The sequence below is a fragment of the Spea bombifrons genome, chromosome 10 (assembly GCF_027358695.1).
Source record: "Spea bombifrons isolate aSpeBom1 chromosome 10, aSpeBom1.2.pri, whole genome shotgun sequence".
Classification (NCBI taxonomy): Eukaryota; Metazoa; Chordata; class Amphibia; order Anura; family Pelobatidae; genus Spea; species Spea bombifrons.
The window spans coordinates 8,758,451-8,771,415 of NC_071096.1; the positions used below are offsets into that span (position 1 = coordinate 8,758,451).

The 12,965-nt window shown below is 42.7% G+C and overlaps 1 protein-coding gene across 1 annotated transcript in view; it reads right to left on the minus strand.

The window, feature by feature from the left end:
- QSER1 (glutamine and serine rich 1) overlaps positions 1–6,187 on the minus strand; it is a 29,954-nt gene extending 23,767 nt beyond the window's left edge. The window contains exon 1 of the mRNA XM_053449533.1: positions 5,890–6,187. Coding sequence (XP_053305508.1) covers positions 5,890–5,993 — 104 coding nt within the window. The 5' untranslated portion in view covers positions 5,994–6,187. The remainder of the gene's footprint in view (positions 1–5,889) is intronic.
- Between the last annotated feature and the right edge of the window lie 6,778 nt (positions 6,188–12,965).

The following is a 12,965-nucleotide window of genomic DNA, read 5'->3' on the forward strand; positions in this document are numbered from 1 at the left end:
AAATGTAATCTGAAGCCTTTGATACCTTTTTATTGCAATGAGAACATTCTTCAGAAAATGTTATTAACGTCAAGGTCAATACACATACCCTCCCGCTGTTAGAAACAAAATGACATTCCCTTCACAGCTCAGACAAAAAAAAAAAAGTCAGAAACAAATCCGATTTTAAAAAAGTATATGCTGGAACCCAGGGGTACCATACCGTAATTCCTTGAGGAACAGAGGACCACACAGGCTCTCATATGGCCATAGATCACTCTGTGAAAGAGGTCCAAACTATTAACCTGTAACCCCATGTCAATGAGGTCTATAGCAGCAACTGTTGATATTCCACCAGCTCTATCGGGATGGATACTTTGTTGCATCTATGGAAGCAGAGGAGTACAACATAAAGCCGCGAAGAACAAAGGAGGACTGAGATGTACTCGAGACCCAACGAAGATTCATTTCTGTTCCTAAAATAGGAAAGGAAGCCAACATCCTCAGGGTCCAAGACGCAAATAAGAGATATATATAGAGAGAGATTCACTCATACCAGAGACAGCGTTTGGGTTAAATGCTCCACAAGGTGGTCTTTCAAAATCAGAACAGCATGTTGGCAAATTCCTTCAATAAACTCGTTCTGGAGGTACAGAAAACTCTGAACGAGCCTTAGAATAAATATTACAAATACGGATGATTACATATAAACCATTTTTCATTACCAAGTAAAGGGGCCCTTTGCATATAAACAAGTCAAGAATATCACATCTTGCGTTCTGCCAGCACTGCAGAAATACGGTAAGATGTTTATCAGCTATTAAGAAACTTGTTCTGCCTCTAAATGACCACTTTAAAAACCCGGTGCTCTTGGGCTGTCTGATCTCAATTACTGGTTCAGAAGCGACGGAGTAAGAAGCATTAAACTTATGCACATGTAACCTAATCACTCACGTTCTCTCGCATAAAGCCCTTGGGTTAAAAGGCATCAGAAAGAAGCAATAGTAACGTCACGTTTGAAAAGCAGAAGGCACCTCACTCAAACATCTGGTTTGGTAAACTTTAAGGTGCCATATGACATCAGGAATACATCTTACTATATTATATGTAGAACAGACAATCATATCTATATATAGCTATATATATATAGCTATATATATATAGCTATATATATATATATATATATATATATATATATATATATATATATATATACACACACGTTTGTTAAAAGGCCTCCTTGCCATATTACCGACTTGGCTAATGTATAGCATTACAAGATAATAACGTGGCTTGGAAACATCTTTTGAAGAGGAATCACATACTAAACTTCTATGATACTGGATGAACTGGTCACTCGCGCTCCTCCCAGGCTAATGAGCATTAGTAGGGTTGGAGACAATTTGCTGTTTATGAGAATCGGGCATCATGTATATTGTATGAGAGTATTTCATATGGAAATGGCTCATCGCATTTAGGTCACAAGAATAAAAAAAAACAAAAAAAAAACATTAAGATCGCAAACAATCAGCTACGAAATCCTATGCTGGGATTTCAATTCCAACTTCATTAAAATAATAATCCTAAGAGATTCCTCGGACGAGGTGATTCTGGCAGATACAGCAAACTGAAAGCCAGAGCTCACACAATGAAAAAGATTGAATAAATCAGATCTCCGTACGGTGAACAGTGAACACACTTTGGAAACCCAAATGTTTCAACCTATTAAAAACAAACAAACAAACAATCGTATTGTCGACACTGCTAATAAAATAAATAAAAAAAAACATGTGTTCTGCTTATCTGGTTATAGCAACGCTCACACAATGATCACAAGTGTTTACTCTCTGTAGTCTTGTATCAAGGTATGCAGTAAAGCCTGTGTACAGAAACACGCCTGGCATAATACTTAATAAAAGTTTCGCAATCTTTTTCTAAAACCAAGAGGAACACATACAAAAGAAAAATACTCTAATGGCAGCCTTTCTTCATCAAATACCATGTGCTTACTACAAAATAACAGGGTCTTCTGGTTTCAAAGAGGTAATTAGGTATGCCCTATAGCCTCTTCTGAAGTCCCCCTTAGGACACACGCACCATAGCTTTCTGGAAGCCCTATTCAGAGTGAGGCTAATTATTGGGAAAGGCAAAAATGGACATACATACAGAAGGCAAGCCCACGGAACATAAAGTGTATCAGCCTTCCACCACTAGTACGTAACTCATTACCATTATATTACAGGTGAATGTTATGTCTGCCAGAGGCTGATATGTCTATTTCCACCAACACACCTAGATTAACCCCTTCAATCCCAGGGGTTTTTGGTACCTCAAAGCCCAGAGCAATTTTGCCATTTTTGGGGTATGTCGGTTTAGCGATGATTCTCTTTTCCTGTGAATAGTGTACCCATGTAAACTATATATCGTTTTTTCAAGGAGAGATAGAGCTTTCGTTTGATACCATAGTTGGATGATTAGCTGGAAATTTAGAATGAGAAATTTAGTAAAAACTAGCGAAGATTAGAAAATTAAACTAATTTTTTTTTACATTTTCCCTCTGAATCCTCACAAAATTAGGTAAAGTGATGGAAAATCCCCTCCAAGTTTATTAATTCAGGTGTCCTGATTTCAGAAATACCTAATTTATATAGATTTTCCAGACTTTCCCAGCACCAGGGAGCGTTCTATTAGGTGTACAATTTTGTAAAATTTGTATGCCTATGGCTTAACGGGTTTGGGGGTTGTGAACGGGGGCAGGAGGGTTATACTGGCTAGATGTTATGCTAGGGCAATGGGAAGTAAGGTTTTTTAATAATTTTTTTATTATCTTTTTTTATATATTTTTTTTTAATTTTTTTTTTTATTTTAATTTTTTTACATTTTTTTTATTTTTTATATATTATTTTTACACAGTAATGGTTAGAGGTCCTCCTAGGGACCTCCTGAACATGCCAGTGATGTCACAATGACATCACAGCCCACATTATAATTTTTTTTTGTATTATTTATATTAATATTTTAATGATTTTTTTAATATTATTTTTTAAATCACTAACCGTTTTTTTTTTTTCAGCTTTTCTGTTACAGGACGGGAGGGGGAGTGAGAGAGATGGTCTCTCACTCCCCTCCCCGCGATCCCCCTGCACCGATCACACTGTGATCTCTATGCAGGTCCTCACAGACCTGCATAGAGATCGCAGCGTCTCTGTGCCTCATCGGAGGGCAGGATATCCCCGCAGGGGATATCCTGTCCTCCGATGACCTTCCGGGTTACGTCAGCAGTGACGTAACCCGGAAGGGAATGCCCGATCGCGCGTTTCAACTGCGCGATCGCGCGATCGGGCACTTTCAACCGTGACAGCTTACCGGCTTTCATGCCGGAAGCTGTTACGGGAGATCGGGCAGCAGAAAGCCGGCAATGCCGGCTTCTGCTGCCAGGGGGGAGTCCAGGCTGTCAAACGACAGCCTGGTCTCCCGTGCAGCGGCAGGGATGTGTCCCTGACGCTGCACGAAAGGCTGGACGTACCGGGACGTCCATAGGGGTTTCTTTGTGGGCGTTTTTTGGACGTCCCGGTACGTCTATAGGGGAACTAAGGGGTTAAAAAGCACAAAATAAATAAAACACCCAAGCGGAAATGTGCGCAGAGTGTCAAAATTGCAAAACACAAGGCGTGCAGCCAGACAAGAGAGCAAATGAAGACATTATACATTTACTTATTCGCTGTGCTAACACACAAGCATTGTTCTCTCCGTCCTGAACGTCGTATTTTTGGCTCCGTAAGCACACATCGCCACGCCTTCGGGGCTCCTTCGCTTTTTATTAGGATCAATTCGGCCTCCACTTTTTTTCCAGGAAGAAACGGATCCAGTTTGCCGAACTCCTGCGGGACGAGCCTCAACTCTTGAACTGCAGGGCAGGCCTGCCAAAGCCTTGCTATTTTTAGCACCGCTGACTACAAAATTAAGTCTCATTGTGTTGTTGATTTGTAGCCTATTTAACGCTAAGGTCTGTTATCCACCTTTTTAGAAGAAAAAAACAAAAACTAAAGGTATGAAACTCAAAAGGCTTAAGAGAACACTTATGGAGTTAGGGCATCGTCAGGTTTACCCAAAGACCATACATATGGACCGATTAATCTTTTTTTCCATGTCTGGAGGAATCAAACTCCTATAAAACCTGGGAAAGAGATTTCTGAACCAGTATGGGGTTGTTTTCTGATATCTGTAGCCCAGTAGGTATTCCTTCCTGACCGCTCTTTCCTGATTGGGTTTTGCGCTCCCAATACTTTCTTCTGCTCCAGAAACTGGACCCAGGATCCGACCCAGCTGCAACCAGGTTAGCCTCCTCGAAAGACTGTGATTCTATATCACTGAAGTACAAGCAGGAGAGTTGCAGTTTCATCTCCTTGATGTCACTAAACATTATGGAATACCAACCATAGCGAGCTTGTGCTCAGGAACAGTGTAGATAGCCCTGTATGATGCATAATTAAATGAGTGAGATCACAAAAGTCACCTCACTGATATAACGAAGCATGTGCCAGGGACATAGTGAAACGACAACACGTCTGCCAATTCCTGCATTAGCGAATAAAGACCTCGGAGGGGACAGGGCGGCCGGTTCCATCAAACGCATCTCCTGCTCAGCAGGGGGCATGCGCAGATACTAACTACTAATCCGCTTCAGAGTCTTCAGTGAGTTATTTTCATGCAGGTTAAAGATAAATGCATATTAAAGTACCAAGTACTTCAACATGCATTAATCATTAGCAACAGATCTGCGTACAGGATCAACAGTTACATGTTTAGTAGACATGGGCTGGATACTAATGAACGGGGGCAGGTGAACAATGCATGGAAAAAGATTACCACGCAAAGAAATAGAACAATCGGATGGTCTCTGAAGACGACTGATTTGTTGATCACATTATTTTACCTAAAACCACTTTTTTGGTTATTCGAGCTCTGTATGTGCTCCGATCCTTCACTGCTTACATCGCTGCCTTCAGAACAGAACCTCAAAGCACTTAAGCTGCACGGTTCTGAACATCCGGTCTCATCAGCTGGCTCTGTGTGCGAGTATGCATCAGGTAACGATACACAAGACTGTTCTTTACAGGTATAGATATTTTTAAATATTCTTAAACAAGAAATCCACATACACACATACGCCACTGAATCCGCACGCCGGTCTCCACTTTTCCTTATTATTCCCCACTGTACGGACGCCAATAAAGTCAGATTTCAGTCGCTTGGCAATAAGTGGCAGAACAGAAGTAAAAAAAAAAAAAAAAAAAAAAATGAAAGTTCCATCGCAGAGACATAATATCTCCGGCTGCAGCCGCTCCGCATGCAGCGCGATCACTACAGGAATTTCATTAAAGGCAATTAGCATGCACGGCGCAGGCACAGAGCGCAAGCATCGCTGTCTATCCGCCAACAATATGCAAAGCTGGCAGCGCACAAAAACGTGTGTTTTTAATAAAAAATAATAATAAAAAAAGCATTAGATTTTTGGACAGGAGTTTAATAAACTGGATTACTGCCGGGAATTGAGGTTTCTAAGAAAGGATCTCAGCAGTAACTTGAAGGGTGACAGTGGCAGGTCCGGGGCATGTGTCAATGTGGGGTCACAGGCCCTGCTCCCACGCCCGGATCGAGAGTCACAGAGAGGGCGAGGGTGCCTGAGCCTCCCGCCCCAGGGCAGGTCGGTGGTTTGGGGTGGGTCGCAGACAGCTGGTGGGTTATTTTCCACCGGTGTATTAGGAGAGTGAGCCCCCGGCGGCTGTAACCTGGAGCAGGGTGCGGGAATCCCGGGCCTCCCTAATCCCCTCCCCTCCAAAGCCCCAGCGTAGGCCTCGCATCCCCGGACTTTCCTGCGCGACAGGCGGGCCGCTGCCTCCTCCTTACCTCGGCTTGATTCCGGCCGCGCTCCGTTCGTAGGCCCAGGCAGCGGGGGAGGCTGGAGCCAGCGGGTCGGTGAAAGTGGGAGTCGGGTAGTTCCTGTCCATCATCCGGGAGGGGGTGGGAGAGGGGTCGAGGCTGTTTTTCCTCGCGTAGGAACCGGCCAGTCCCTCACATCGTCCCCGGGGGGGAGTTGCGGTGACGCTGCGGGCTGTGTTATGGCGGCTGGGGGGTACCTCAGGCTCTTACTCCGTGGGATTGAGGTGCATGTTGAGCCTGGAGCTGCTCCCCATGTTGGTTTATTTCCCAGGATGCACCGGTCATGGCGCCTCCTCCCTCTCCCCCTTCTGGTAGCACAGGCCTAGTGCAGGCTGCGTTAGGCCTCAACCAGCCCCTCCAGGACTGGCAACATCTGGAGTAACGTCATCCTCTCTCCAGGCTGTGCGTGGCTGGGAGTCTGTGTGCGGGAACGTGTGCGAAGTTTGTGTCAATGTGTGTGCGCAGTGTGTATATGTGTGTGTGTAAGCGCAGTGTGTATATGTGTGTGTGTAAGCGCAGTGTGTATATGTGTGTGTGCGTAAGCTCCAGGTCTGGGAGTGCAGTGAGGAGACCCCACGTTAATAGCGTAGCCTCTCGCATAGTTTTAGTGTGAGTGAATGTGTGCTAGTGCATGCTATTTACTGGGGGGTACACTTTAACTGCCCCACCTGCAAGAAGGCACCAGCCCTTCCCTGGCCTGTAATATGTATACAGAAATTATTATGGTATAGCGCTCCTTGTAAATGGAACTGTAGCGGGAACCAAGGTTCTACCATGAGCTCCCTGGCCATCACTACTGCATGTACCAGGGAAACGTCATACAAGTTCATACGTGGTAATAGCGAGGGTGTTGTAAATGAGGACTACTAGTTTGGATGATTTGCAGTACCTGTATTCTTGGTGTTTTGGACATGGAGCGGGATCAATTGATTCATCACAGATACTTCAATTGCAATCCTTGCATAAACTGGGTGTGATGGCGACGGCGGTTTTTGGCGCTACCAGCACTGACATGTACATGCGTCTGTGTGCCCTTTCATGTCGGGCTCCTGTAGTCGTATCGTTCGCAGTGACGTATCCTGGCCTAGGGCAGCAGGTCCAGGGGGATGACAGTCCCCTGCTGTAATACTGGGGGACAGATCCCCCCTGGTGTCCCACTGCAAAGTGGGCCAGTTACAAAAGAGCTCTTTGATCTCTCCATCCAGCCTTTCCACGATACGGAGGCTGTGCCGGCTCAGCATGGTCTCCACAGACTGTATTAAATGGAAAGTGTGCCTTTGAAACAACGGAGTACCATGATGTGACATCACACACAGACACTGTATCTGTGCTGCTTTTTTGATGTAGTGAAGTTCCAGCGCTGGGTCCGTGAATCCTGTGTGTGGGGGTCTTTTAAGACCCTATGCATGCCAAGGACTCCTGTTAATTTCAATGGGAGTGCTTTCCTGCCACTGATTGGCTTCTTCGAGCCATGGAGGAGCAGGGCAGCTGCAGCACCAGAGCTGCAGTTTCTAGCTCAGGTACTTGAATGTGCCTTTTTTTAGTAGTGGTGTCGGGGACTTTAAACAGTCCGTTTATGTTTGCTATGTTGTAAAAGCCAAAACATTGGGATCAACTTCACCTTGAGTCTCACCTTTGTCTACCTTCATTCATCCGATACATTACATTCTTTGCAAATTGCTGCCACAAACGCTATAATGCATCACAAAAAATAAACTGCCGTCTTGCTATCCATTGTGATGTGTGCTTGGTGAAAGAGGATTGTATAAGATATGAATCGTAAGCAAGGGAGGAAGAACGCAAATACAAAGTATTGTTGTGAACGTATAAAGAGTGAATGAAAAATACTCCTGTAACGGGTTCACCAAGAGAGATGTAGTCACTCCCAGAGATCACCCCGATGTATCCTCCTGCTGTCCCCAAAATCACTTTCAGCACCAGCCAGCATGCGCACCTTGGAACCCTGACATGTGTATCCAGTAAGTAGACACAACTACCTTCAATTGAGTACAGCAAGAATGAACATTTTATTGAACAGAATATAGCATATTTATCCACAGAAACATCAAGACAACAACCAGATTTTAAACAGAACAATGGGGCTCAATCACATCAGTACATAATTGAATTACATCACACAAGATTAAGGCTTAACAGAACAATTATAAAATTAACTAACAAGGTGCAGGGAAACAATGACTATGGATGGGCCTCCCATGGTGTGAGCAGATAGTCTTTGTGCATTTCAACCTGCATTTTTACAAGTGAAACAGGGGGAACCACTGCCCAAAATGCCCAGGCTGAATGTGGGCAAGTGCCCACGAGACTGCATATCTCAGGAAGGCGATGTGTCTGGCCCAACAATGTAGTTATGTCACAACTCCCTACTGCAGATACATTGGACTTCAACTGCCGCTGACTAAAATTCCCAACGTGCAACCGACACTGGATACATGACATACAGATACCCCTGCGTGCGATGGGAGATAAACCTTAACATACAGTATGCAGTTGATCGTATGTGCAATTTATTCTGCTTACATGAATGTTAGGAGGCAACCCTGCCTGGTGTGTCCATACAAGTATTGACCGCCATGTACTTATTTAATGTCAATTATAAGAAATCCCTCCATCACGGGGAACCCAAGCACTGCAAGAGAGCAGCTTCACTCAGTCGTTCGGCTTGATCGGGATATAAGACATCGGTATAAAGAAAGGCAGACAAAGATATAGGTTGGGAATGGAGACAAGACTGATGTAACTGCTTAATGAGAGCACAGGACGGAGGATTACAGTCTCGACCATCACACATATGTATTAAGTTGTTTATTGCCATATAACAAATGATGGACTAATAATGCTATAGAGCCTGCAAGTATTGAAGTCATTTGTGGCCAGTTATAAACCCATTATTGCACCGTTGTTATAACAACATTCATTTGGAACACATCTATAATGAACCAAACGCATGCCAGATTTACATGTAATCAAAAAAAGACGCCTGGAAGAGTAGCAGGGAATCAGTACAGAGGTAGTAACACTACTGAGACAAATATGAGCTAAAAATGCCAATTTTCCTGTCACTTTCCAAGAAATTAATGATCAGAAGCATTTTTACCTGTCTTATGATTAAACAAAGCTGGTACCGTAGCATACAATACTTCTGCTTTTAACTGTATTATCCGCTACCAGGTTCGATGGGAAGATGTTCCGTGTATCTACAACCCTCTAAAATAACATTTCAGTACATCTAAGCCTCTGACACACTAGTTTTAAAGTATGGCCTCTTGCGCTAATTTTTCTCCTTTCTATTAAATCTCCCTTCTCTTTTCTTTGCTCCAAGCCATACATACTGAGATATACCACGGGACTGTGGTCCTTAAACCCGATGAGCTCTACTTGAAAAGTGGGTCAGAGGAAGAGCTACGCAAGACAGCGAGGCAAAATCAGGACTGTCCCGCACAAAGAGGGACAGCTGGGAAGCATGTAATTTTTCCTTAAAAATGAATGAATAATCTATTAAATGTAATAATTCAATTATACAGGACAGATCATGTGCACACACATACAGTATATAGAACAGGGGTGTCCAACCTACGGCCCTCCAGCTGCTGCAGGACTGCATCTCCCATACTCCTCGGCCAGCCCCTTAGCTGAAAGAGCATTCTGGGAGATGCAGTCCTGCAGCAGCTGGAGGGCCGCAGGTTGGACGCCCCTGATATAGAATATAGATGCTCTTTTAACTACACGTGAACCATAAAGATATAACATTTCTAGTTATATTTTATGTATAAGTTCTTTATACAGTTTTGCATTTGTTTTTTTAATAGTGATATTTTTCATCATCTTTGTAATCTTTGATTATATGTTATATATAGTGAAATCCCAGGTGATCACTGAAAAACACTTTAAATGAGAACATGTACAGAAAATGTAATTAAAGTGCAGAGATTCCGGGCAGTTCACCCGTGGACAGATACCCCTACTTCTGGTGCAGTACCAGACTCCCACCATTAGGTGTCAGTGCTTAGAAGGTCAAGTGGACATACCGGTCATGTGCCGGTGTGTGCGCTCGCGCCAGGACATCTGCAGCCGGAAATTGCCAGCAGATGTTCTATCCCCTTTACAAGCCTCAAGTTTTTCTTTTCACTTGCTTCAGTAAAGTTCTAGCTGAGTTGAATAGTTGTGCTCGGTATATAATTGACCACCTGTTTTGTGTTTCACACATCTGTTCCTGAAATCCCAGCCATTCCTGTCTGTTTTAATATTTGTGACAATTCTTACCCTGGACTCTGCTTGGATCAGAACTTGGTCTTGGATACCGAGTGTGGTTGTCCCAGACAGACATTGAAAATTAAAATTTGATGCAAAAAAATAGCCATTTGGCATAAATATTCTACCTTTACAAGCATACCCCACATTAACGTACACAATGGGCACGGGGCATGTACGGAAAATCATACAATGTACTTAAAGTGAAGCACTGCCTTTTGTTTACTTATCAGTGCATGAACTGCACTGGAATTGTCAGGTCATTTCCACCACAAAACGCAAACCGCTCAAAGGATGCACTAGCGTCCTGCTGGTATGCGTTGGTTCTCACAAGACTCCTAACCCATTAATAGCGCATTAGGAAGATTTATTATTAATATTTATTGTTTTATATAGCGCCATCAAATTCCGTAGCGCTTTACGATGGGTAGACAGGACATAACAAGTAGTATGTAACATAACAAATTGACTTACAAAGACAACAGGTGAGGAGGGCCCTGCTCAAGATTTGATGTAGTTACTCAACAAATATGTTAACCAGATGACTCTTAAAATTGTTCCTCAAGGAAATGGTATTTAAAGATACACTTGAGTCGCCTGCATTCAAGCAGAAATATCAACCATAACAAGATGGTAGCAAAAGCACTTATTTTATGTATAAGTTCTTTATACTGTTTTGCATTATTTTATATACAATCACAGCAGTTCAGAATAGGAATGCGGCCCCTTGACTGTGTGGCCCTTAGAATCTGTCCCTTCACCCGGAGACCCTGAGAGTGCCCTGGTTAGCACCCGACTCGCAATGCAGGTGACTCTCTAAAGAGCCAGTAAACTTTATTTTTAACATAAGAAAAATGCTAAGCAAACCTTACATATATGAAAGCAAAGGTTTGCTCCCCTTTGCTAATTCTGCAGGATTCCCCCAATATGCGATTGCCCCCTTGATCCCTGGGAGTGTTTATCTAGTAGATTGGGGGAGACTTTTAATAGATTGATTTAGTTACGCTAAGAGTTATGATAGCTACAGTTTCCCGTTTGGTAAGTTGATTCAGTCCTGGCTTCCGTGCCAATTAAACATATCACCCAGCGAGTTCAAATATAATCTAAAAGACGACATACTGAAACACGTTTTAGTTAGCATAATATTTTTTCATAGAACAACAGTCCATGCCGTGAAGTCTCTGTACTCCAGGTTGTAGAGCTGCTGGTGTTGCAAGTCCATACATGTCATGTGTTTAAGGACAAAAGCATTCCAGATCATTGAGTAGTTTCTGCTTTCTCAATAGAAATGAAGAAAAAAACCTGATATGTCTGGATTATCTCATTCAGAACATTTGTGTATTAAGTAAACATTTCTAACCTTTTGATGTCTTTCTCTCACAGCATACAGTAGAAAATAATAGGAAAGCTGCAAGAATTGTGAATAATTAATAATGAACGTCACGTTGTCAGTCTTTTTGGGAGAAAAAACTACCTTATGTCTGCAGATATCAAGACTCCCGTATCGGAGAGGCAGTAGTGGCAGGTCTTCTGCATATGTGGTATTGAGTATTGAACACAGTTGTGGCCCCTGTCAGATCAAGGAAGGTGTAGGGGCCAATCATCTCAGCAGTTTGATATATACTCTGCAGCACTCACGGTTATTGATTTTATTTTTCCTCTGAAGGCTTAATTACTCAAAAAAAAAACTTTTTAAGTGCTTTCCAATCAGTAGGAGTAAGTGAGGATTACTGGTGCCTGGGTGCAAGATTTTTTTGTGCCCCCCCAAACTAGCACACAAATGCGTTCTAACACACACAATCTCAAGACACCATACATTCACACACTGTAACACCATACACTAACACACACTCTGACACACATTAACATTGTACAGTAACATACACTCCATACAACACCATATAACACAATATACTAACACACACACACTCTAATGCGGATGATAACACTGCTCTCTCTCTCTCTCTCTCTCTCTCTCTCTCTCTCTCTCTCTCTCTAATACCATACACTAACACACTCACTCTTTTACCTTACACAGAGCCCTATCTTCAGAGCAGCTCGCACACACGTGGTGGTACTGAGTCATATGATGTTGTGTTATGTGACCCCACTGTTGGGTTTTAGATCCAGCAGAGTAGGTGAAACCAGCAATTATACGGTTCTATCAATCATGCCAAATTACCCACTGCAAAAGTTAATTTAGTGTGAATATACCAGTGTCAACAGATATCTAGTACTTACTAGAACTGTTTTGTGATTTTGTTAGCACTTATCTTTAGATGTGTGTCGGTGTAAACTGTAAACACAAAGTATTACACAACTTTAGGTCGTCTGTATTATGTGAAACTGGTAAGGGTATATGTAGAAAATCGAGTCCGTCCACTATACTCTATGGCATATTCATACGTATTATTAAGTTAATATACAACTGTGCTATTGTGTCTAAAAGCACTGCTTGTGTTTCAGTTTCTAGCTGATGTCCTCTTGTCCCTTGCTAATTATTATGCATCAAAGATTGTCACCTATACTGCCCTGAGAAAGTCTATCTGCCTACGTGCACGGATTTGGAAATATTTTCTTGCAGAAGGCACACCTAGCAGTGCGAGTCATTTGCATCAACTTTATATTTAAAGGGACACATCCCAGCCATCAGATGGCTTTAATGCATTAAGAGCTGAGAGGCCTCTTTTAATTTTCATGGTTTCCCCCTTGTAAATACCTGAAGCAGTTATATATTCCATGGTAGATAGTAGAAGCATTATTAAACACTC